This window comes from Nannobrachium achirus, assembly GCF_963921795.1.
Source record: "Nannobrachium achirus genome assembly, chromosome: 8".
NCBI lineage: Eukaryota > Metazoa > Chordata > Actinopteri > Myctophiformes > Myctophidae > Nannobrachium > Nannobrachium achirus.
Genome location: NC_137817.1, coordinates 48,947,223 through 48,973,338, shown reverse-complemented (window position 1 = coordinate 48,973,338; position 26,116 = coordinate 48,947,223). Strand labels below are relative to the sequence as shown.

General features: G+C 42.6%; 1 protein-coding gene across 1 annotated transcript in view; it reads right to left on the bottom strand.

Annotated features, from left to right (window-relative positions):
- Positions 1–9,768: 9,768 nt before the first annotated feature.
- cul3b (cullin 3b) overlaps positions 9,769–26,116 on the bottom strand; it is a 43,309-nt gene continuing 26,961 nt past the window's right edge. The window contains exons 9-16 of the mRNA XM_080731452.1: positions 24,415–24,585; positions 20,027–20,134; positions 17,685–17,809; positions 16,958–17,054; positions 13,739–13,873; positions 12,534–12,720; positions 11,772–11,917; positions 9,769–11,178 (exon numbers count right to left, since the gene is read on the bottom strand). Coding sequence (XP_080587578.1) covers positions 11,047–11,178; positions 11,772–11,917; positions 12,534–12,720; positions 13,739–13,873; positions 16,958–17,054; positions 17,685–17,809; positions 20,027–20,134; positions 24,415–24,585 — 1,101 coding nt within the window. The 3' untranslated portion in view covers positions 9,769–11,046. The remainder of the gene's footprint in view (positions 11,179–11,771; positions 11,918–12,533; positions 12,721–13,738; positions 13,874–16,957; positions 17,055–17,684; positions 17,810–20,026; positions 20,135–24,414; positions 24,586–26,116) is intronic.

Sequence of the window (26,116 nt, the reverse complement as noted above, 5' to 3'; positions counted from 1 at the left end):
TATGTTTTGTTTGTAAAATATACCTTAATGGTAAATCCAGAATCCCAAAATGGAGAAATAGTTTATGAATAGAATTAATCAGAGCCCAGTTGAACCACACAGGAACGTGTTGTATTTAATTGGTCTGTCCCGAATTCTCTTTAGGAGACGCATGCACGTGGGCATGCATCGATGTAAAACAATCCTTAACATAGGAACAAGCCTGGATGTATATCAGTGGTCTGCAAACTCCAGTCCCGTTTTACCCGGGACAGTCCCGTTTTCAAGCTGCATGTCCCGGTGTCCCGACAAATATCTTTAAAACACTAATATGTCCCGCTTTTCAACATTCACTGCAAAATTGTCCCGGTTTTCGCCAGAATTAAAATAATAGTAGCTGTTTTCAGTGGTTGCATAGACATTTGTTATGTTCTTTTCATGAAAACATGCTCACCTAACCAATCAGAAAACAGGAACATATTCATTGCGCGTCTGAATTCAACGCTGAGGCTGTTTGTCAATCACTCACTGCCTGTATGCAACCCTGCGGTGCGTGTGTGCACGAACGTTAGAGAATGGGCACGTGCGTGCGCGGTAACGTGCGCATTGATTTTAGGGTCCCAGTTTTAGGCAACAGTGTTTTGCGTCCCGGTTTGAGTGGCTGAAAATATGGTCACCCTGTGTAGGTTGTTAAGTGATGTGTGTGTGATGTCATTAACCCATTGACCGCGACCACCCGAGGACCCGAAAAAATTGCTGTCTTTCACTGCCCGTCTTCTCTTACCTTTTAACGTGGGCGCTAGAGTTTCCACCGTGCGTGATCGGACACGGACTAGTGTGCGTTTGCGGGTAGTTCATCAGCTTCAAAACAAAACAAACCTGGTGAAAATCCATCGCTCCGTTCTCTATCTGCAAGCAGTGTTGTATAGACAGAAAGCGCCCCAAATAGAGGGTGGACCAAACCTGCTTCTGGTTTCTGCCTCCATGTTAAAATAGGGTCCCTCCATACATAAAATCACCAACACTGGCGCCCATGCACACGTGGAATGCATGTATGTATTCTTTTTTTTTCTTTTTTTTCTTTATGACGCTGTTTCTTATTGCTCAAGACAAATTTCTCCTCTGAGACAATAAAGGCTAATTCAATTCAAGAGCAGGTTTAGCTTCTGGTTGCCTTATAAGTTTATCTTTTGGTGAATAGTGATATATCTAAGTTTATATTTTGGTGATATATAAGTTTATCTTTTGGTGAAGTTTCTCAGCGGACATCGTGATTTCTTGGGTGAACTATTCTTTGTGTGTGTGTGTGTGTGTGTGTGTGTGTGTGTGTGTGTGTGTGTGTGTGTGTGTGTGTGTGTGTGTGTGTGTGTGTGTGTGTGTGTGTGTGTGTGCGTGCGTGCGTGCGTGCGTGCGTGCGTGCGTGCGTGCGTGCGTGTGTGTGTCCTGGACCCTAGGTGGTCCAAACCCACCCCGGATGGCCAAGTACAATCCTGGAACATCTGTATGGACAGAAGTCACTCCTATGCAGATTCCCCGTATTAGACCAGCTGTCTGTACTCTAAATGGAAAGATCTACCTTATAGGTATCATACCTGTTCTTAAAATTTAAACAGAGTAAACGTGCAAAATATTGGCATAAACATATTCTGGCAGTAACAAACATAAGAGTACTCATAAGCAAGGTTATAATAGTTTTGGATTTTTTCAGTAGTTTTTATTTTTTATTAGTTTTGAGGTTTTGTTTTCAATTACAGTTTAGTTTTAAATCGTTTTTAAAGTGGGGTTGCTAGTTTCGTTTATTTTTTATTTTTTGAAAATGCTTAGTTTTAGTTTAGTTTTGATTAGTTTTAGTGTTAGTTTTAGTCTTTTTACGTAATATGGGGTATTTGTCAGGGGTGAGATTAAAAAAGCTCCGGAAAAAGTATTGTCTAATAAAAAATCAACAAAACATCATATTCTGGCCTCCGTTCGCCCTGGGCTCTGTGTTGCTGTCTCGGGGGAGGGAGGCTCGGCTGGGGTACCTTTACCTTGTCAAGGTATGCTAGGTTAGCCTTCTTATGCGCGCTTTTCTAATGGACTTTTAGATTTGTGGGGTATTTCCCCTTGAGTAATGCACCGCATGCCGTATTATCATTTTCTATAACAAGGCATTTACTCTTGTCTGACAGTCTTATTCAAAGTAATCCAAAATGGGACTCTGCCGCTTTCTTCCAACTTTCGCGACCGCCATGATACCAGGTTCTGTATTTTGGCGTGTCCGAGGGGCATGGTAAATTGGCACAGAGGGAGATAGGGAGAAGAGCCTGGTGACGCGAGGTTAGAGGCTAGACTAGAGCATAGAGTTAGAGGGAGGAGGAGGAAGATAGATATATGAAAATAGACTGGACATCCATCCAAAATAAATTGACAAAGATTTTATTTTATTTAATTTTTAGAAATTATTTTTGTTTATTTTAGATAGTTTTGTAAACACACAATACCGTTTCAGTTAGTTATCGTTTATTTTTTATTTTTTTAAAGCTTAGTTTTTTTATTTATTTCAGTTAACGACAATGTTTTTCCATTCTAGTTTTCATTTTTCGTTAGTTTTCGTTAACGATAACAACCTCGCTCATAAGAATGGCCCTTTTCACAATCATCTTATTGGGGTGGAATATGGATATGTTCATCACTTTAATGTTCAATTAAAATGACCGTGCTGCTGAACAGTTTAACCTAAAACATTACGACATTTATCAGTTAATACTTTCGACCATCGCTCTCAATTCCATAAGGGACTTCACTGTAGTTTGGGAACCCACTGATCATTCTTGTTGATCAAATAGGTGGTAAAGATGTCAAGAAAGAGGTGGAAACCACGATGGAGTGCTACGACCCAAAGACAGACCAATGGAGCTTGTGTGCCCCCATGAAAGAACCACGCTGTGGGCCTAGCGTGGTGGTGGTGGATGGAAAGATCTGGGTTCTAGGAGGGAAGCAGGGACAATGGCTCCTTTACAAGTAAGACGCTGCTGGAGGACTGTCACCGTCATAGTGACATTTGACGATTAAAAACTCACAGCCATTTACAATATGCTTGTGCGCCTATACTGCCAGGAATATTATTAATTTTTCAGAGTCACAGTAGATCTCCCTCATATGCATGACATTTTGGTAGGCTGTAGTCTATATAGTGTACACTAGATGTCGCCAACGATTAAGGTCTCCGGCGATTGCTAGAAGGCCTCAAATTAGCAACCAGTCCATCCACTTAGCATTAGCGTTAGCATGGAACGGCGCGGGACCCGTGCACGCCATACGCGCGCTTGATGGTCTAAAAAATTTAGCGACTATGTGCCTTAGATGCCCAATAGACGCACAGACACTTCAAACCGGATCAAAATCCGACGTTTTGATCGTGAGATAGAGCGGAGTTGCTGTAATGGCTTCCAATGTAAAAAAATATCCTTGTTTACTTGGTAGACACGCTCGATTTCCGGTTTCCGGCGATGACGTCATTTCCATCGCAATATCATTGCTGAAGCTTATATGAACCTAGAATGGTCATTTATAGCTCTAAAAATGTCAAAAAAATACAAAAAAAAATCAGAAAATGATCAGAAAGGCGACGTTTGGCGATCTGGCTGCCTCAGCCCTCGCCAAAATGGCGATTTGGCTGTGAATCAGTTAATTGTAAAAGGAATGTTTGAAAATGTATGTATGCCATTATGTCAAATAATTGTGATAATGTAATAATTGTGACTTTCAATTCGACAACAGAGATTTCTCTATTGGTCCGTCTTCGCACAGGTATCCCGCCAGCATCGAGTGCTACTGTGAAGAGACAGACTCGTGGGAAACCGTGGGACATATGCCCAGTTCTCGCCACAGCGCTTGCTACGGTTTCCACTGTGTGTCCTTCAGGCTGAGGGATGACTTCCCATATCCAGATAATTATGGTTATGATTCTGATGACGATTCTGATTCTGATGATGACTGGTAGCGGAAATAAATGTCCTTGGATTCCTCGAGCCCCGACGTCCCTGGCACCATTGGATGAACACACGCCTGCCCCTTAAACCCCCTATGGTTGAGCGGAGTCCCTCAGGGCTATGTACTAGTGTATTTTCTGTTTTCTGTTATTGTGGGGAAAACGTTCACAGAAAATAGCCGATTGACAAGCTCGCAACGCGACGCACAGTGCCGGGTTGTGAGCTTGTCGAGTTGCTATTTTCAGTGAAAGCTTTACCCACAACACAGATGCGGGGGTTTAAGTGGTTCACTTAATATTTCTTCATGTTTCACTGTTAACAGACACAATGTTGCACATTACTGTATATTGCCTGTTTATTGCCTGTACATAATATATGATCCGTCTTCCTTTTAAGTCACTGTTTGACTTTTTGAATATTGTTTGGAATTAAGTTTTGTACGGAGCCAAAAAATGAGTCTCGAGTCTTAATTTTCCTAATTATGACGCATTTCCCCATGTGACTACGTTATTTGGGGAGTTGCCTATACACAGTAACTAGACCCACTACACCAGGGTTCCCCAATAGGCGGCCCGGGGGTTCTGTCCGGCCCCCACCAACCCCATGCAGTAAAAAAAAAAAAAAGAACAATTTTTTTACAGGTATGGTGAGTGCGATATGAAACGTAAGCTACCATCATGTCATAATGTCTATTTTACTTTCTTTCTTGAGGTATTGAACAGGTTTTAAAAGTCCTTAAATCATGACGTCACTGTCAAATTTCAAAGTGCACACCAAAGGATCTGCGGCACAGTGTTTGAGAAACACTGCACTATATATCTGAACTGTCGCTGGAGTAGCGGGAATGCCGCCGTCGCCCCCACAATGCTGTGGCCCTCGGCTTGGTAGACATAATTCGCCTTTGGGGAAAACTAATTGGGGAACCCTGCACTACACCCTTTCACAGCTAACTAGATTGTGTTTTTGCTGTTCACACATTTAAACTATAACCAGATTCTATTCGAGTGTAGTGCTCAAGTAAATGTACTTTACAGATTTCAGGGTTGTGAGGTTGAGGGCAGAATGACGTGTGTGTGTGTGTGTGTGCGCGTTTGTATTACTATACTTATGAGGACATCAACATGGTTTTAGGATGGTGATTTAAGGAATGAATTCTATTTTATTAGCCTAATTAAAGCCAAAAATAGCTGATCAATATTTCCGGCGACTCTTGTGTGGAAGTGTAAATCAGGTATAACTCCAACCACTAACACTAAATCTAACTTCTAAATGCCTAATTCTAACCTTAACCCCTGCCTGAAAGCCTAAATAAATGATGGTTTCTCAAAATTATCATTACTTTTCAAGACATTTGGTCCTCACAAGTGTAGTAGCCTAATACACGTGCATGCGTCTGTGTCACATGACCCGACTGGCAGTGCCTTATCAGCTCAAACTGATATAAAAGCCTTTTCCACTGCCTATTATATTGTAACCACACACCAGTGTTGGAAAAATTACTCAAAATCTTTACTTAATACTTGTCATGATGCAACGCATTGTGAGCTTGTAGATGCCGATGGGCTATTCTCAAATGGCCAAAATGTATAAAATAAGTAACAACTTTAAAAGTACTGAACATAAATATTCAAGTAAAAAATACCTCAAAATTGTATTTAAGTACAGTACTTTCCACCACTGCCACACACACACGATCACAAGATATTCCATGTTCACAGTTTTAGATTTTTGGAGGATTGTAAGTATTATTTCTGACAGCAGCCTCACGAATACTTAAGTATGGTACAATTTGGGCATCTACTGAGCAGATGTGGAGTTAATGGGCAGATGTATACATGTAATAGATGCAAGTTTATTTACTGAAATTACATCTCATCTACATTTAGTCTACACAACCGTAAATAAACATTGTTTCTTGTGCGGTGTTTCCTATTGCCTCAACCACATGACCTATAGCCTCACCATTCTGAGCATGACATAATAGCCGGAGATTCGCCATAATTAAGCGAACACTCGCGTAAATTAGACGATATTAAAGGAGTAGTTAACCCCCCAAATGACTTTTTCCTATTGAACTACTCCTTTAGTAGGCCTATACAATCTCACATTGTGCAGCAACGTGCTGCATTGTGACTATTAAAGATCAGCTATTTTGAAACACAAGATCTTGTACAGAGGCTAGAGTTCTCAAATTCTGCCCGAACCCGACCATACATTTTTTTATTTTATTACTATTACTCTGTGATAGACCCAACCACACCCGAACCGACCCGATGTTTTCGGGCCGGGTAGGGCCTAAAATGTATGCAAACTAGTCAGGCTGGGTAGGGCCTCGGGCCTGCCAAGTTAGGGCCCAGTTAGGGCCGGGCCTTAATTTTCAGGCCCGTTGAGAATTGCCTGGTTAATAAACCAGACCGAACACAACAAGACCCCCTGGCGGTAGTGGTGTTGTAGTACGGTCTGGCACCGATCCATTGAGATTCTATTTCCTCAACCAGCTTCAAGGGTGGTTGGCCAATCAGGGTTGTATGCTTGGGGCACGTGGTTTCTGTAGGCTTGGGGCACATGGTTTGGGGCAAACCCCAGAAATGAAAACTCTTCCTGAAATCCCAGACTCTCTTCCCAAAACGAAGTGTGTGATAGAGGCTGGCAACGCCAGGCAACGTTGAGAACTCTAACAGAGGCAAAGAAAGAAAAAGGAGGGGACCAAGTACAGACCTATGCCGGGGGTGGGGCTCAGAAGGTAGAAGGCTTGTGTGTGATCCTTTGGGCTCACCAGAGGATTGCAGAGTCCAGCCCAGAGAGTCCTACTTAAGTAGGCTGTTAATTAACTCTTATACTGCTTTGGACGTTCCTGTTCGCCCCAATTCTCGAGAGTGAGCCGCGCCAATACGGCCGTTCGTTTGTTTACCTTGTTGATGTCCTTAAGCTGATGAGGGGTCGCGCCGCCGTGTACTGTAATCACATCGTCTGCAGGGATGGTCTTAAAAATCCATTATGCATTAACATCAACGGAGACCAATTCTCTTCCGTGTTGATTTTCTCAACACGGAAGGCTCAATGGCCAGAGTGTGCTCTCAATGTAAGGGAAGCGGGACCAGCCAAATTCACATTAATCCTTGCGTGACGCCGCCCTCTGCTGCACTTAAAAAAAGAAAAAAAAAAGAAAAAAGTGTATCTGTCTACTATAACAAAGGTAAGCCGCTTTTTGATGGCACCAGACCCAATAAATAAATAAATTATCTGGCAGGGAAAAAGTTAAGGAACATATATAAATTATAAAAAATAAGATAAAACATTGAGATAAGAGAATTGTGTATCTTCCTTCAGCTATGCAAAGTTATAACTTACACCAAGTAATGTATTACCATGACAGTGTTTATTGTTTACATCACTTCATAAGCTGCAGTAGATGCAACATCCTGCCCCAGCTGAGGCTTGAACTTCGACCATCTATTTATCAGACGGTCACCCTATCCATTGAGCTATGCCTACTCATTTACTCAATTAGTTATACTTAAAAATGTTCATGTCAAGGACCATCTCCATCTGACAAGATGTAGTGCCACACTACAAAAAGAAAAAGATTTGTATTTAAAAGCCAAGGGATTGCTTCCATTGTGGTTCTTAAACAGTCAAATATCTAGTCAAGCAACAGCACAACAAACGATAGACAAATATGCTGTCTTCTTTTTCTCTCTTTTTTTCTCTGTGCTATAGAGCCATAGTAAGTCTACAGGGGATAACAAAGTTATTAATCTCAGGATTCAGAAGCCTAAGCTTTCTTTTCATAATCACAAAATGGTGAAAAGTGAACCATCGTTTTCCATTTATAGCCCAAGGAATGTTTTTTGTGCAAAACAAATGCTTGCAATGGATTCAGCATCATGACAAACCCTAGTTAGACCCCTCACATCCTACTTAAATACCCAGAAAAAAGAAAAAAAAATTCTGGGTATTTTCCTCTTGTATAGAAAGTCGATGGGAGCATAGAGTTATGGATGGGAGCCCAACTTGATTTGGCCGCTGTGGCGACCCCGAAGGTCGCCGACTCGGGCGCCCTAGCTAAATCATTAGAGCATACCCTGGGCTACATCTGTGCAAAATTTGGCGCTTTTAGACTAATATAGCGCGAAATAGCCATGTTATCTCTAACGCCCCCGACTATATTATATACTATATATTTTACTATTGTATTACACTGCTATTATTATATTACAAACTATATATTACAATACTATTATATACTCGTAATAATTATACTATTAGAGAAATATATTACTATTATATACTCATAATAATTATACTACTAGAGAATACAAACTAATAATACCAGTAAGACTCCCTAATCGGGAGATAAGCGACCGTTGGTCGCTTATCTCCACAAATAGGGCTTATTTCCAAAATCTTCCTGATCCATGTTGATGACATGAGTGTAGACATACTGTGTAGTGATTTTCGTGATTTTAGGGCAAAATCTGTAGGAGCGGTGTCCAAAAATGTGTTTTTAAAAATCGGCCTGAAGGTGGCGCTATATGGGACAGATTCATGTTGATGGGATGAGTGTAGACATACTGTGTACCGATTTGCGTGATTTTAGGGCAAAAAGTTTAGGAGCAGTGTCCAAAAATGTGTTTTGCAAGAATGGGCCTCATGGTGGCGCTACAAGAGGGCCATGTGAGAAATGAGGGGTGGGGTCTCCGCGTTGCCTTGGCGGACGAATAGGTACCGGCCCCGGCTCTCCCGGACGCTCCTAGCCCGAGTTACGGCATTTTATGTGAGCTGCAGTGGAGGGGGTCCTCCACTGGGGGCGTCACCACTTTTGCATCCATTCTGGAGCACCAGGAGTGGGTGGTCCCCAGGAATTCCCCGTGAGCAGCCCTGTTGGGGTGGTCATTTGGTCATTTTTGCACATTTGGTAATTTTTTACACCTGGGGGTCCCTGGAGCTCCGGGGGTCCTTGGAGGTTGTAGTTTGGCAGGTAAGGAGTGTGTGTGCAAAATTTGGCATGGATGGGGGCAACGGTTGTGGAGATATGAGCAGGGCAAAAGTGTGACGTGTGACGTGTGACTGACGGACAGACAGATGGACAGCCCGTGGAGGTTTTGGTAGTAAATGCGACCTATGGTCGCAACTATATACTACTAATATTAGATACGACTAGTAAGAGTACATGGGAGACATGATGTGCCGTTTCACATGAAGTTTGAACCCTCACATGCTACTTAAAGCAGATTTATTTATTTTATTTTCCTGTATAGTAAAAGTCAATGTAATCATTTTGTGTCCGGTTACTGGATCTTGTGAAACACGTTAACAGTGGAACAGTCATTAGGGACTTTAAGCTCAAAGACGATTTTCAGGACAGCAATGCCAGGCGGAGTACGGCTGCTATGACGCAATTGCCATAGCAGTCAAAATCGTTAAGCAAACAGCCGTCAGCGACAGGGTCCCGATCCCCTTTTACTGAACTCCTTGGTTCCCATGGTGACGCATCTATGCAGCAGACGTTGTAGCCACTACGTGGAAAGGGAGCTTCTGCCGTTGTAGGTTCGGCTGCGACGGCGAGCAGGTTGATCTATCGAACGCTGATCCATTTCCAGTTGCTGTCTGCCGTAGCCGTCGGGAGCTTAAAGTCCCTAATTCCAGTGTACTCTACAACTGCAGAGACATTTGACATTTTCTTTTTAAAATGGTTCGTTATCAAATAGTGTTGCAGCTAATGAGTTAGGATTTAATTTAATTGTGTTAGAGGCAAGTATTTCACAGATACTTGCCAATGTATTTCTGTGCTCGTAATAAAGAATACACACCTTCATTTCATTTATTCTACATTTAATATGATGAAAACAAGGCCCTGTACAATCCACCTTTTAGCAGTGAGTACAATAACAATTATTTTACAATTTGTACACATTAGAACATGGCGCTAAATCGGTTCCATCCATTCCAAATGCAGCTGGAGAATGAAAAAATAAAATAAAGGGGGGAACATTTTTAAACCTGCACTGGGAGGAACCATTCAGAGGAGAAATCATCTGGGCTGTTTGTTGATCCAACATTGCTTTATGCCACAACAGAAAGAAACAGAACATGATAAACCAAAAACACCATTTATAGAGCATTATTGTCACTTCTCCTCCCCAAACCCATCCACAACAGGAAAAGCATGCCGTCAACCCCATCAGACTTGGGCCGAACATCATGATTTGGCATCAAATAGCCTACACGAGATGCACTTGATTTGTCTTGCCCAGATACTAAAACCGCCTTAGAATAACATGATCATTTGCATGATAAAACAAATCAAGCACTCATGTTAAACACCCCCCCCCCCCCCTTCCCAAGAACTTAAAACCACTTTAACCCTATTTTGGGCATGTTATACATAGGTGAAATTTGTCACAGAATTCTCAAAAATAGCAACAAACAACAAGTTTACAACGCATTGCGTTGGTAAGCTTATAGATCTGCCATTTCCGCTAGTTGTCGTACGACAACGTATATAGGGCTTTAGTGGTTAAAACTGCCTAATATAGGAGACCCCCAATACCTTACTCTTTTTAAAAACCCCCAGGGAGACAAAAAAGGCCAACTGTGTAGGACAACCAGTACAGTCATCATGGTGCCACGAAACACAAAACGGAACACATTTACATCGACATTTAAAACCGGGGATCAATTTCAAATATTTATTTTCTTGGTCTCCTCGAAGCTGCTTGCGTTCTTAGTAACATTATGTCGTTTGCATTCGTTTCTCTTCCCTCCTAGAATGGTGCGCCAATTAAGCCGCAACGATTTCTCTCCGAAGGCAACATTAGAAACATGAATCTGTAACAAAGCTTTAGATCCCCACGTCCGTTCGAGCTCAACCGCTAGAATCCTTCCTCGCTTTTTGAATGCAACCTTTTTTTTTTTCTCTTCTCCTTTACACATTTTTATGGAAGTAAAGTGAAGCTTCCCAGTGTATTCCCAGAATCGATGGACCAAAGACTATCAAAAGTTCTTTCGAAACGCATTTGCAGTCGAAGAAAAGGCTCTCAAGTCTTTCTCTTGACTTGGTGTTTAAGGGTTTATTGGAATTTACTTGTCCGTTTTATGCTACGTATGTGTATACTTTGCGGTCCTCCGCCGTCCGTGCCAGATATTCCCTCTCAATGAGTCCTTCAATGCGTTTCTTGATGACTACGGGACTGGGGAGGAATCGTGATCGCAACTGCTGGGTGACCTGGAGAGACAAGACCAAACAACCAAGCACATCATCAGTACCTTTATAGTCACTCGGTTCGTCATCTTCGCCCTTAATTCCCACCAACACTATCAACATATGTATATATTTTTTTTTTTACCATTTTTATTATATCGTCTGTCAGACAAAATTAATTTAACAAATAAATAAATGGCAAAACAAAAAGTAGCAGATCGACTAGCCCAAAACGCGCCGTTTAGAGCTTGCAGATCTGCTACTTTTTATGCTTTTGTGTGACGCTGTAGAAACATTTTTTATGGTCATGATTCACCAGGATCCTGGATGGCTTGATTCTAGGTTTAAAATAATCAATATCAATATTTTTTGTAAATCTCTATGGGTAAAATTGATGGGATCTGGAACGGTAGAACCAGAAAATGGCCGCACACTGCTATGCCCTATATCAGTGGTTTTCTAAATCTTTACGCTCGCAAGAGTGTCATTCCTACATTTACAAGAAGTGTACACAATTAGAGAATGTAGAAATGTTTTCTATTTCGTTTGTCTGTCATCTCTCCTATGGTACCAACATCAATACAGCATGGAATGGCCTGTTATGGCCGCTGACTGACCTCTGCTACTAATACGTTGTGCTGCATCTTCTTCCTGGACTTCATGATGCGGACAATGGCGGCTTCGATCTCGTGTTTCCGGTCGTCGTCCACTTTCTGCCGCGTCTCCTTCCTCTCCGGGTCCGACTCTCCCTGCTTGGCGGCCACTGAGGGACGCGCCACACACAAAGGACACACGTGTTACACATTGAGAGGATGATTGATGTGCACAGCGGAGAGACAGTATGGATGGAGCAATGGTTCCCAAACTGGGAACATAAAGCAAAATGATTAGCTTAATGCGCAACATAATTCTCTCACTCAACAAGCGTTCATTTGGTTGACTAAAACCATGATGAAAAATGTTCCGTCAAATAATGTTCAGCTACCTTTTTTCACTGACCAAACTAAAAAAAACTACGCTATGATGACTAAAACTAAGACTAAATATAGTGACAATTTTGTCACATTAGACTCCAATGTTAGGGAGGGATCCAGTAGAACTAAAAGACATGTCACTCATTCTATGTTTGGTTGTGCTACGGTGTTGCGCTCTGAAAATAGCAGATCTACAAGCTCATTAATAATAATAATAATAATAATAAACTATTATAGCACCTTTCATGTCATCAAATGCAGCCTCAAGTGCTTTACATAAAAAAAAGATCAACAAAAGAAAAATAACAATATTAAACAGGATTCAAAAGAAGACATTTTATTCACCATGACTAAAACTAAAATCAAAATTTTGCTCTTCAAAATTAAACAGTGCAGTCCACCTACCCGTCTGGATCTTGACGCGGTGCAGTTTGGAGGTGAACTGGTCGTTGACTGTAAACACGTGGCCGTTCTCGATCTCCTTGGACTTGGGCTCCTTGGTGAGTACCCTCTGCGTGGGCTTCCCACAGGCCAGAGACTGCAGCGCCCGCACCAGCTCCCTCTCGGGGATGTCCGTCTCCTGCTGGATCTCCTAACGCCGTACCCAGAAAGACAACAAAGAGTTAGAAGGATTAAATCATAATAATGTTATTTTTTTTTTAAAGAAATAAAGAAAGAAAATAGAAAAAAAGAATTGTTTGTTTTATGGCAGGGGTCTTCAACAGGGGGTCCGGAGGTCATTAGAGTTACTACAGGGGGTCCTCTAATATAGGAACTTTACTTTTTTCTACACAAACCCTAGTATCCCTATTCTGTGTGGAACATTAGCCAAAAATAGCCAATCTACAAGCTCACAAGCCTCGCGTTGCGAGGCGTTGTGAGCTTGTAGATCTGCTATTCTTGGCAAAGAGGTTTGGTGTAGAGGGAAAAGAAGAGTGGACTAAATATTGACCGTTCAAGTTGTTCAATGTATAAAAATACACATTAGTCCAACAACCTACGCTGATGACAGTGCTGTCAAACAAGTCTAGTCTAAGCTGTCTAAGAAATCTATGAACATTTTTAACACATAGGATGCCATCATAGGGTTAATGGAACTCACGGGGGCGCGTGCGCGCGACGTGCGTGCATACATCGGCTCGGGTGATGGTCCCGCATCATAACGTTAACGTGGTCTTGTATAATCCAATTCAATGTCTGACCGCGTCGCTCCATCGAGATATCATTGCGGGGTAGGCCCCGTTCACATAACATGGAGCTAGAATGAGCCTCTGTTTACCAGCGCTCTGCACGCGTGATGCGTGTCACCAGCGCGCGTCATCAGCGAGCGCCGCTGAGGCTTATGGGTAATGTAGTGTTTTTGCAAATCTGGCGATAAAATAGTAATATTGATTATTATTTATTGGTAGAAACGCTAGGAATGCCAATTTTGATATAAAGATGTTTCCAGGTGTCAATTTTTTTTATTTTTTAGCAGCCAATGTGTTAACATGCAACACAACTTTATACAATACGTAGTGGGGGTCCCTTCTTCATCTCTCTCTCAGCTAGGGGGTCCTTGGCCTGAACACGCTGAAGACCCCTGTTTTCTGGGACGCTGTGTGCCGTACCTCAAAGGTGGACTTGTCTCTGTTGTTGAAGAGCATGAGGATGGTCATCTGGAAGGTGGACACCTGGAGGATGTGTTTCCTGGTGTTGGAGCCCGTCACCTGGGCCCCGCCCACCCCGGCCTCAGACCCGTCCTCCTGCACACCGGGAACAAACATGGCACACATTTCCTTACTCTGTACCTGTAACTCTTAACCCATTCAGGCCTAGAATTATTGAATGCTTTAACCAGTGCCGCGCTGCAAGCTTGTAGGTCTGCTATTTTTGAAAAATCGTGAAAATTAGAATTTTGACCCGATTCTATAAGTGTCTTTTGAATCCTTCTAAGGTGTTTTGAAAAACCTATGTTTCTATGTCAGCAATCTGGCTAGCCATCATCAAAAAAAGTTCCTTTTCACTTAAAACGGAGCTCAGTTAGTCTGTTCCCCCAGAAGCAAAATTTGAGTTACAAACGTTCACTTTGAAAATACATATATTCAAAGATTTGCAGAGATTTTCACGACTTTTTCAAAAATAGCAGATCTACAAGCTCAAGCTTGTATATCTGCTATTTCTCACTGGTTAAAGGCGGAATCTTAAGAATAATAAATAAACGCTGGCACACTGAGGGTCCAATGTGACTGATGCTTTAATGCACCCAAAAAGCAAAAAGCTCTTCCTCAGATGACCACATGCTCTTCACAGCAGTTATCCTGTGACATGGAGCCACCTAGTGGTCATATAATTTAACAACAGCACACACCCTATTGCAACACAAAGAATGCTCTGACCTTCTGAAGGCTGCATTGTAATATTCCACCTGGGAGCTATCCAAATATCTTAAAATCGCCTTATTTTTTGCAATCCAAATGTAACCCAAATACAGCACACACTTTTAACTGAATGGAATATCACCCACTGTTAATGGAATGATATATACCGTGTAAATAGCCATTCTGCTGTCCCCTCCAACAGCCACCCCTCTGGGGGAATCCCCCCAGAATCAGTGGTTCTCAAAGTGGGGTCTGGGCCCTGGGGATCCCCAGGGGTACTCGGGATTTATCATGTGGGATCTCATAAAAATGGTATCAAACAGGCCCACAGACACCCAGTCTGTGGACAAAGAAATAAGAAAAGGTTGTGGTGGAACAAGCAGGGTGTGCGAGCGTTCTGAGCCGGGAGAGTGTTTTCTGCTGGTGTTTCAGTCAGAGTGTATCAAAGGGTGCGTTCGGAAATGCGCACCGGTTCTGTTTAGGGTTAGGGTTAGTTTTAGGCATAGTTTTGCCGAGGTTAGGGTTAGGGTTGGGTTTAGGCATAGTTTTACTGAGGTTAAGGTTAGGATTAGGTTTAGGCACTCACTACACTGAGCACACACCCGGTGCGCATTTCCGAACGCACCCTTTGATACACTCGGACTGAAACACCAGCAGAAAACACTCTCCCGTTCTGAGCCGGCCTACTGTATGTAGCCGCGTCTTACCTCTGAATACTGTGGCCTTAATACTGTATCGGGTCTTATATAAGGATTTCACTTTCTGCTCCTCCAAGATAGCATTGCAACCAGCAAAGCGCATAATTTTAAGGCCAACGCGGCCATTGGCACACTGATGGGCACAAGTACACCGTGGATCATGCTATTCTGATTGAGAAACTAAAAGCCATCGGTCTTGACAGCGCAGCAGTGAGCTGGATGCAATCTTACCTGGTGGGGAGGGAACAGGTGGTGGAGATTAACGGAACCCTGTCCCCCCCCCTCCCAGTAAGCTGTGGTGTTCCTCAAGGTAGCATACTGGGACCTCTGTTGTTCCTAATATACGTGAACGACATGTCATCTGCTTGCGACTGCAACCTGTTCCTGTTCGCGGATGACTCGGCTCTCCTAGTCTCGGGCAAGGACCACTTGCAGGTTGAAAAGACACTTAACTCTGAACTGAGTAAGATCTGCACATGGCTTAACGACAACAAATTATCAATTCACCTGGGAAAAACCGAGTCCATCCTCTTTGGATCAAATCATAACCTCAAAAAGGTAGATGACTTCACAATCAAAGTGGGTGACAAGGTCATAACACGAAAAAACGAAATCTCTTACTTAGGATGTATCCTTGAAGCTAATTTTTCCAGCGAAAAGATGACTTCAAAAGTAATTAAAAAAATCAACCAACGAACTCGTTTCCTACAGAGGATCGCCCCAATGGTCAACTTCAACACACTGAAGACCATAGCTGGTGCAATAATCCAGCCCCTCTTTGACTACGGAGTCCACGTATGGTATCGTGACGCCCCACAAGCCCTTAAAACTAAACTCCAAACAGCCCAAAATAAACTAATTAGGGTCCTGCTTAACCTTCCCTATCAGACTCACCTCACCGCTGCTCACCAATTGAGAGTGGGGTGGCTCAGAGTAGATGACAGAGTACAGCAACTTGCAATGGGCCTGGTGTACAAGATACACTACACCACTATGATACCCAAGTACCTGTCAAAATACTTTATAAACGTTAAGGATGTCCATAATTACAACACCAGAGGCAGTGCCACAGATCACGTTCAACTCAGAGTCAACTCAAAGAAAGGGTCGAACTCGTTCTTCTGCTATACCACAAAAATGTGGAATGCCTTACCGAAGGCCATAAAGGAGTGTGGATCACTAGCATCCTTTAAAATTGCCCTGAAAAACCACTTACAGGCAGCAGCCGTTCGCAACTGGTAAAAAACCTAGCCCAACCCTACCCTCCCTGCCCCTTCCTTGTATATACTTGTATACTTGTATATACTTACTGTTTGTTTAGATTTACTGTATATTCCTTGTATATACTTACTGTTTGTTTAGATTTACTGTTTTCTTTTCTTTTTTTCCCCCCTTTTCTTTACATATCTACTGCATAGTACTGTGTTCTATTTGTCTGTCATTCAATGTTATATGAGATACTTAAATGGTTTCCTGTTGAAATAAGCTTAGTCTTTTCATGGATCTCCTTTTAGTAGACCTTGTACCAGTGAACTGTACCGTCATGAATCTGTACATTTTCCTATGCAAACTTCTAATAAAGCCTTCAATCAATCAATCAATCAATCAAACATCCGCTGCTTACACAACTTGGGTGCTGCGCATGAAAATGTTGTTGGTCAGAAACCACAGTACGGATGACATTTTATGCTGTACCGTGATGCTCTGTGTGTGAGGTAAGGCCCAATACGTTTGCGATTCAGCTTCACTCCCCTCTAAGGTGGCCATGTACCTTTTTGATTGGACCGTAGAAGGTTGCGTTGAGGTCTGCAGAACCCATGTGATGCTGCAGAGTGAGTTGTCTGCCGCTGTGCTTGGCCAGGTAAAACCTAAAAAGACCAAAATGAGTTGATTTTGTCGACTAAAACCATGAAGGAAAATTGAGGAACAAATTTCAACTGACTAAATCAACTGTCGATTTAGTTGACCAAAACGAAAGACTTGTATTAACACAACTGCTGCCAAAAAAATACCCCTTTGTAGGGCTTCTCCACCAAGATTTAATAAGCTTTAATTAAAAAAAATGTTTTTATCGAAGCCGAACTAAAATAGGCCGGAACTAATGCTCCGGAATCGGTTTCTACACGGACACATTTATGGAGCGGACCGATTAATATTGAGGCCGTAAACCGGAAGCGGATGGTCCGTCCTCTATTCCGGCCCGTTAGCTTTCTGTGTAAACACCACGGCTTACAGATGGAGAACGGATTGATTAATTTTCAAAATTTAAAAGGATTTGAGAAGCTGATGGAATACGCGAACACGATGCATAGCAGTGTCCGATCGCACACGATGGGAACTGGACTAGCGCCCGCGTTAACAGGTAGGAGAAGCCAGCAGTGAAAGGCATAGAAGAATCTTCGGTTTCCTCGGCTGTAAACAACCAATGAGTTAAAGAGACTGTGACTAAGACTAAATCAAACTTTGCTATCAAAATCAACACTGGGGAGGAGCCTGACCGTCTGAACACCTCGAAGGCGTGGCGTGGCGAGGGGGGGATGCTGCACTTGGGCGTGGCCGACTGCGTGGGCCAGTAGCCCGTCGTCAGGACTCTCACGATCAGGTCCACGCCGTTCAATGACAACTGGGATTGGACGACACAAATACCACACACTTAACATTATATATCCTACCCTGGAGGGGGGGCTCTCCGGATCACTGTTTCCCAAACTACATTTAGTTTTTAATTATTATTTCAAAATATTTTCAAAAAACATTCCCAAATAAGCAAATATTTTCATGAATGAAAGACAAATTATTATTTTTTTCAGTAATTTCATGAAGAAATCGAAGACAAGTCTAATAAATTCCAGAAAATTAGAACACAAATGTTTAAGAAGTAGTGAGAATAGCCGATCTACAAGCTCTCATCATGGCGCAAAGTGACGTGTTGTGAGCTTGTAGATCTGCTGTTTTCACTACTTTGGGTCAGGGGTGAATATCTAATTTCTCTTTTGGGTCACAGGCTAAAATGTTTGGGAACCACCGCTCCAGATGATATGTTTAAAATATGCAACATTGTTTTCTCACTCAACAGTAAACAAACCAACATACAGTGTACATGTACATGTGTATACAGGGTGTCTGCGCATTTCTAAAGTGACAATTTAAGGACTGTTAACACATTGACTGCCGGAATTTAGAGTGTTTTTTTCACGTACCTTTGAAAAATCGCTGAACACTCTCTGTCGCGCGCATCCTTCGTGCACTTGAGCATTCAAAAGACTGCCACGGGTGTCCTAGAATCGGATAATATTCATTGACCGACCGCGACGATCAATTTGAAACAGTGTTAATTTTGTCGACTAAAGACTATGACTAAAGACTAAAAGACTAGAAGATTTTGATATTTAGTCCACTAGACTAGACTAAAATAGAAGACTAAAACAGGACTAAGACTAAATGGTGTGTTATTCAAAAGACTAAAGCCTCTATCATTGTCCAAGATAGCTAGAAAACTGTGTAGTTTTCTAGCCATCACCTAAAAATGTCTCACAAAGCCTAGGTGATAGCTAGAAAACTACACCGCGGTGAGGTGATAGCTCTTCACCTTGGACTATGATAGAGGCTTAAGACTAAAGCAAAAGTTTGCTGAAAGAATTAACTCATTGACTGCTCTATCACGAGTTATACCATTTGTTCACGCCGCCACGTCTGAGTTCCCGAGTTTTGGTCCGTTTTTCTTTTTTTATTATTATTTTTGGACCTCCTTCCATCTATTAGGCATGATCGCGATCGCGAAATTGCATGTTTGACCCCCTATACGAACCCCATCTTTCAAACATGGCAGCCATGTTTGTTTACATTTGATGAAAACGTAATGGCTGCTATCTCAGCGGATTTCCAAGCGGATTTATTTTGTTTGAAATCTGTGAACGGCGTGCACACACATGTGGTGCATGATCTGTGCATGGGCGTGCATGATCTGTGCACTATGAATTACATGGAAGTCTATGGTGACTTGTGGCATCCTGGAACTTTAGCAGCCATTTTTAAAATGCAGCAAATGAGTTAACAATGATTTGAAAGATACACACAGGTTAGGACTTATCCTTTTTTTACAATACTAAAAAAAGAGAAGGGCTGTTTTGGTGGCGGTTACGTCATGACGTCAGCGGGTGCCCTAGAATCAACATTTTTTGGTGATCATAGGCTAGCAAACAGCGCCACCCTGTGTTGGATTTTAGGTAAAACGACATAAGTCGTGTTAGTCAGTCAATGTGTTAAGACCTTTTTAATAGACAATTGTCAAATATTTCGTAAGAAAGGGGAAAACATTGTGAAAATAGCAGACTGTGCTTGTAGATCGGCTATTTTCACATTCATTTGTGGAACCGAGTCAAACCAAATGTAATGCCCACAATTCCAAGTGCTTGTGAGGGTGTGTGGGGGGGTCCCCAGTTTTAACATGATTATTTTTGGGGTCCCCAGTTCAAATACGATTACTTTGGAGGGTTCACTGTTCAAATATGATTACTTTGGGGGCTCCTCAGTTCAAATATGATTATTTTTGGCGGTCCCCAGTACAAATATGATTATTTTGGGAGGTCCCCAGAACAAATATGATTACTTTGGGGGCTCCTCAGTTCAAATATGATTATTTTTGGTGGTCCCCAGTACAAATATGATTATTTTGGGAGGTCCCCAGAACAAATATGATTACTTTGGGGGGTCCCCAGAACAAATATGATTACTTTGGGGGGTCCCCAGAACAAATATGATTACTTTGGGGGGTCCCGGCCTGAAGAGATTGTATTCTACATGTAGATGAGACAGGAGGGCATGCCAGTGAGTCACTCACCCCGGTGGTTTGTAGATGTTGCCTGAACTCGTCCATGGTGGTGTTGGAGATGCTCATGTCGCGGAACATTCCTTCCAGTTTAGAGGTGAATTGGCAGCCGCACTCGGTCTGAGCACAGAGCATGGGGAGAGAGAGAGAGAGAGAGAACAGCATTACACATGGTCTGAGCACAGAGCATGGGGAGAGAGAGAGAGAGAACAGTATTACACTCGGTCTGAGCACAGAGCATGGGGAGAGAGAGAGAGAGAGAACAGCATTACACTCGGTCTGAGCACAGAGCATGGGGAGAGAGAGAGAGAGAGAACAGCATTACACTCGGTCTGAGCACAGAGCATGGGGAGAGAGAGAGAGAGAACAGTATTACACATGGTCTGAGCACAGAGCATGGGGAGAGAGAGAGAGAGAGAACAGCATTACACTCGGTCTGAGCACAGAGCATGGGGAGAGAGAGAGAGAGAGAGAGAACAGCATTACACATGGTCTGAGCATAGAGCATGGGGAGAGAGAGAGAGAGAGAGAACAGCATTACACTCGGTCTGAGCATAGAGCATGGGGAGAGAGAGAGAGAACAGCATTACACTCGGTCTGAGCATAGAGCATGGGGAGAGAGAGAGAGAGAACAGCATTACACTCGGTCTGAGCATAGAGCATGGGGAGAGAGAGAGAGAGAACAGCATTACACTCGGTCTGAGCATAGAGCATGGGGAGAGAGAGAGAGAGAACAGCATTACACTCGGTCTGAGCATAGAGCATGGGGAGAGAGAGAGAGAGAACAGCATTACACTCGGTCTGAGCACAGAGCATGGGGAGAGAGAGAGAGAGAGAACAGCATTACACTCGGTCTGAGCATAGAGCATGGGGAGAGAGAGAGAGAGAACAGCATTACACTCGGTCTGAGCACAGAGCATGGGGAGAGAGAGAGAGAGAGAACAGCATTACACTCGGTCTGAGCACAGAGCATGGGGAGAGAGAGAGAGAGAGAACAGCATTACACTCGGTCTGAGCACAGAGCATGGGGAGAGAGAGAGAGAGAGAACAGCATTACACTCGGTCTGAGCACAGAGCATGGGGAGAGAGAGAGAGAGAGAACAGCATTACACTCGGTCTGAGCACAGAGCATGGGGAGAGAGAGAGAGAGAGAACAGCATTACACTCGGTCTGAGCACAGAGCATGGGGAGAGAGAGAGAGAGAGAACAGCATTACACTCGGTCTGAGCACAGAGCATGGGGAGAGAGAGAGAGAACAGCATTACACTCGGTCTGAGCACAGAGCATGGGGAGAGAGAGAGAGAGAGAACAGCATTACACTCGGTCTGAGCACAGAGCATGGGGAGAGAGAGAGAGAGAGAACAGCATTACACTCGGTCTGAGCACAGAGCATGGGGAGAGAGAGAGAGAGAGAACAGCATTACACTCGGTCTGAGCATAGAGCATGGGGAGAGAGAGAGAGAGAACAGCATTACACTCGGTCTGAGCACAGAGCATGGGGAGAGAGAGAGAGAGAGAACAGCATTACACTCGGTCTGAGCACAGAGCATGGGGAGAGAGAGAGAGAGAACAGCATTACACTCGGTCTGAGCACAGAGCATGGGGAGAGAGAGAGAGAGAGAACAGCATTACACTCGGTCTGAGCAGAGCATGGGGAGAGAGAGAGAGAACATTACACTCGGTCTGAGCAGAGCATGGGGAGAGAGAGAGAGAGAGAGAGAGAGAGAACAGCATTACATTACGTAGGGCAAACTTTGCAGGCCCACAATTTGACGCTTACAATTCACACGTCGGCAGTAGGGATGGGACGATATGAAAATTGCATATCACGATTATTGTGACAAAAGAAATCGCAATTTACGATATTATCGCGATAATCAAAATCCATTATCCTGGGGAGGAACATTTGCCAAAAAATAGCAGATCTACAAGCTCACAACACGTCGTGACGCGTTGTGAGCTTGTAGAACGGCTATTTTTTGGCAAAGACATTTGATAGAGACTGAAAAAAAGTCTGTAGTACTTATATTTTAAGTACCTTTTACCAATTATAGAGGGTTTAAATGGTACCGGATATACAGCTCAGCAAATAAAAGGTGAATTGATCCCAGTGAATGACAGAGGACGATATCACAATAAATGAAATCTCCACGATACGATTATCATGAGTGTTTTTTATCACGATAAACGATAATATCGCGTATCGTCCCATCTCTAGTCGGCAGACACTTTTATCCAGAACAACTTACAACTAGGAGATCAGACTAAATGGCATGAACCCAGGACAATGGATGACAGGGCAGATTATGAACCCCGGTCAATGGATAACAGGTAAAACATGGGTGACACGTAAAACATCAAAACATTGCGTGACAGAAGTGTCTTCACTCTCAGCACTCTCAGTCCTCACTCTCACTTAAAAAAGAACATTCATAGTGGAAATAGCCGATCTACAAGCTCAGAACGCGTTGTGAGCTTGTAGATCTGCTATTTCCAGTATTTTTTGAAAATGTTTGAAAATATATGAAAATGTTTCGATTATGACGATTATGACAAAATAATTGCGATTATGTCAAATAACTGCGATTAGACGATATAATAATTTTGACAGGCCTAGTCATAGTAGGATGTGATGTACAGTATGTTCCTTCGGGAATCCAATGAAATCACTCAACGTTACAGTATATACTGTATCATCATGTATAGGAGTCATTTTTATAAGGCTTGGTCTTAACTCATTTAATGCCAGCCTATCACCACTAGAGGGCGCCCAGTGACCAGAGAATAATAGAGATATGCTGGTAATGCATGCCCAAGCCCTGGAGCCATGACTTGCCAGAACACTTTCCTTTGTGCATGTACAGGAAGAGGATGAAGTGCTTGAAGTTAGCTATTGGCTACCAAGCATTTTAGATTTAGATTTTCGTCAACTTAGCCATGATTAAACCTTGCACACCTCATGCATGGGAGAAAAAAACAGAGAAAATGTGCTCTAAAGATCCTGGATTGCATTGGAGTGGATGGTAAATATCAGCAAATATCGGCAAATATCGTCCTCTGTAAACAGAGGACAAAAAAAAAAAAATTGAAAAAAAGATTTTTTTTCAAAAAAAAAATGTTTGTTTTGTTTTTATTAAAAAGCCGAACTAGTTCGGGATTGGCACTCTGGGATGCGATAATAAAGCCGAACTAGTTCGGGATAGGCACTCAATGAGTTAAACAGGGCATGAAACGCAAAAAAGGGTAAATCAGCAATATGATTGATGATGTAAAGTTGGGCCTATTCCCAACGCTACATCATCAATCATATTAGCTAATCAAATTAATTTTAACACATTTACTGCACTGATAGGGTCAAGTTATCCGTTGTGCGGGGGGAGGGGGCAGAGTTGAGGGTGCATATCATTTCATTATATTCTGAACCGCAGTGAACAAGCGAATTCTGATGACAAAACTTTAAACTAGCAGTTGCAGATGTAAAAATTGTAAAGATTCCTTAACTTCATGGCATACGTACAGCTAAAAAGTTACAAGTCTTCTACAAACAAGCTGTGAGAGATTAGTATCCAGAGTCTAACTTTCTCCTCCCGTGCTCTGGACATTTTTACCGGCCCTGTCCTGCTGTCTAATCCACTGGAAGCACCAAAGTGGTCCTGGAATGTGGAGGTAGCACTAATCAAAAAATGTTCATATATTTTCAAACATTTTAAAAAAATAGTGGAAATAGCAGATCTACAAGCTCACAACGCGTTGTGAGCTTGTAGATCGTCTATTTCCACTATGAATGTTCTTTAGTTCACCACTTTTCAACCTGTCTTCATATAACAGGTCTTCACTAATGTTCATAATAAAATAGCACAATTTTTTTCTATTCAGTCTGGGTCTCATAGGAGAGCTGTCAAATCCTTCTACCGGTGACATCATCGTTTGACAAAAAATAAATAAATAATATTTTTGAAAAAAAATATTTAGATTTTTATTATCACGAGAACAATGGCTTCCACTTTAACATTGCAACTTTTTCAGGAATAGAAAGCCTGCAGTTTCTATTAGCTTGCATTTCCCATTGATGATGTCACCGGTAGAAGGATTTGACCCACCCACAGCTCTCCTATGAGACCCAAACTGAGTAGAAAATAATTGTGATATTTTATCATGAACATTAGTGAGGACCTATTATATGAAGATAGGTTGAAAAGTGGTGGAGTGCCCCTTTAAGTATAAAGTTGTCAATTATATCAGTAATTTCTTTGTATATTTAGGTCACATGTCATAACTGCCATGTGCAACTTCAAAGCCTACAAGCCAGACAGAAATGCAATCGTCAATCGCAATTATTTGAGTGACAATTAAAATGTCACAATCGTGACAGCCCTAACTATGACAGTTGCTGCTCTAACCTTGAGCTTGGAGATCATGTTCTTCTCGGAGTCGTCGGACACACTCTTGTTGGTGAGCAGCCTGCGGGCCAGGTGCTGCTTGTAATACCTCTCAAACACGTCCTTCTCCTGCATGAAGCGGAACAGCACCATGGCCTTGTCCAGGATGGACTCCACCTCCTGCTCCGTCAGCTGCAACACATCAAACGCACCCCAGAGTATCAACCACATGATTCTGGTGCAGTGCTGATTTTGACTGCAACGTTTCATTTAGTTTCAGTCATTAGTCTTTTGAATAAAATGTAGTTTAATTTAGTCACGTTTTAGTAATCTGAAATGTTTTGGTTTTAGTCTAGTTTTAGTCGACTAAATGTCATACGATTTTAGTCGACTAAATCTACGGTCAATCGTGTCGACAAAAATGTATTTTAGCGGCGACGTAATAGCCGATTTTATACATGGTTGCGTGCTGAAAATAGCCGATCCACAAGCTCACAGCGCATCACGTTGTGAGCTTGTAGCTACAGTATAGTAGTTATTTTCAGAGCGCAACACCCGAGCGCAACCAAACATAAAATTACGTTTTTTCAAATTAATGTTTTTATTTATTGACAAAATTGTCAGTATATTTAATATTAGTTTTAGTCATCATAGCTTAGTTTTTATTTAGTTCTTTTAACATTTTTGTCAGTGAAAAAATGTAAAAATAGCCTACAAGCAAGATATTGTATATCGTCTATTTTGGCTGAGCAACATGCTGATGCGGTGGCTATCTTCTACAGAATCCAAATGAAATCAGTCAGAACTTTAATCCATGTTGCCATGTTGGTATTTGGCCTGGTATTATGCTGTCGTCTGTGACAGGTTTTTATGACAGCCCTTATACAAGTTGTCTGGTTCCAACTCCTGCAATGCTTGTCACGCCAATTAAAAAGACTAGACGCTCCGGTCGAGGCCTAGCTAAGAACGTAGGTTGGCTTCAATTAGTAGTCAGGACTCCGCATATGGAGATTCCGAACCTTTCGCGTTGGTTCCGGAAAACCGCATATCGGGTGGGGTCGAGGCCTAGCTAAGAACGTAGGCAAAGGTCTGAGCTATCTGCGTGCGAAATTTGGAGTCTGTAGCACCAACCATGTGCTGTCAGGGCTCATCCATGGGATTTCGGCCTCGGCTTCAATTAGTAGTCACGCTCACCTCAAAGTGAGAGGAAGAAAGACTTTAGTTTATGCCACACTCCAGAGAGATTTTTTGTTGATGTCAGAGCCTTTTATGAAGTGATGTCACAATGAGTCATCGCTTGCTCTGGAACAGCCCGATGTCAGTCATCTCCGCATACGGAGATTCCGAACCTTTCGTGCCGGATCTGAAAAACTGTGTATCGGGTCAGGTCGAGGCCTAGCTAAGAACGTAGGCAAAGGTCTGAGCTATCTGTGTGCGAAATTTGGAGTCTGTAGCACCAACCATGTGCTGTCAGGGCTCATCCATGCGATTCGGGCCAATTCGGATTCGGCGTCCATTGGCTTCAATTAGTAGTCAGGACTCCACATATGGAGATTCCGAACCTTTCGCGTTGGTTCCGGAAAACCGCATATCGGGTCGGGTCGAGGCCTAGCTAAGAACGTAGGCAAAGGTCTGAGCTATCTGCGTGCGAAATTTGGAGTCTGTAGCACCAACCATGTGCTGTCAGGGCTCATCCATGGGATTCGGGCCAATTCGGCCTCGG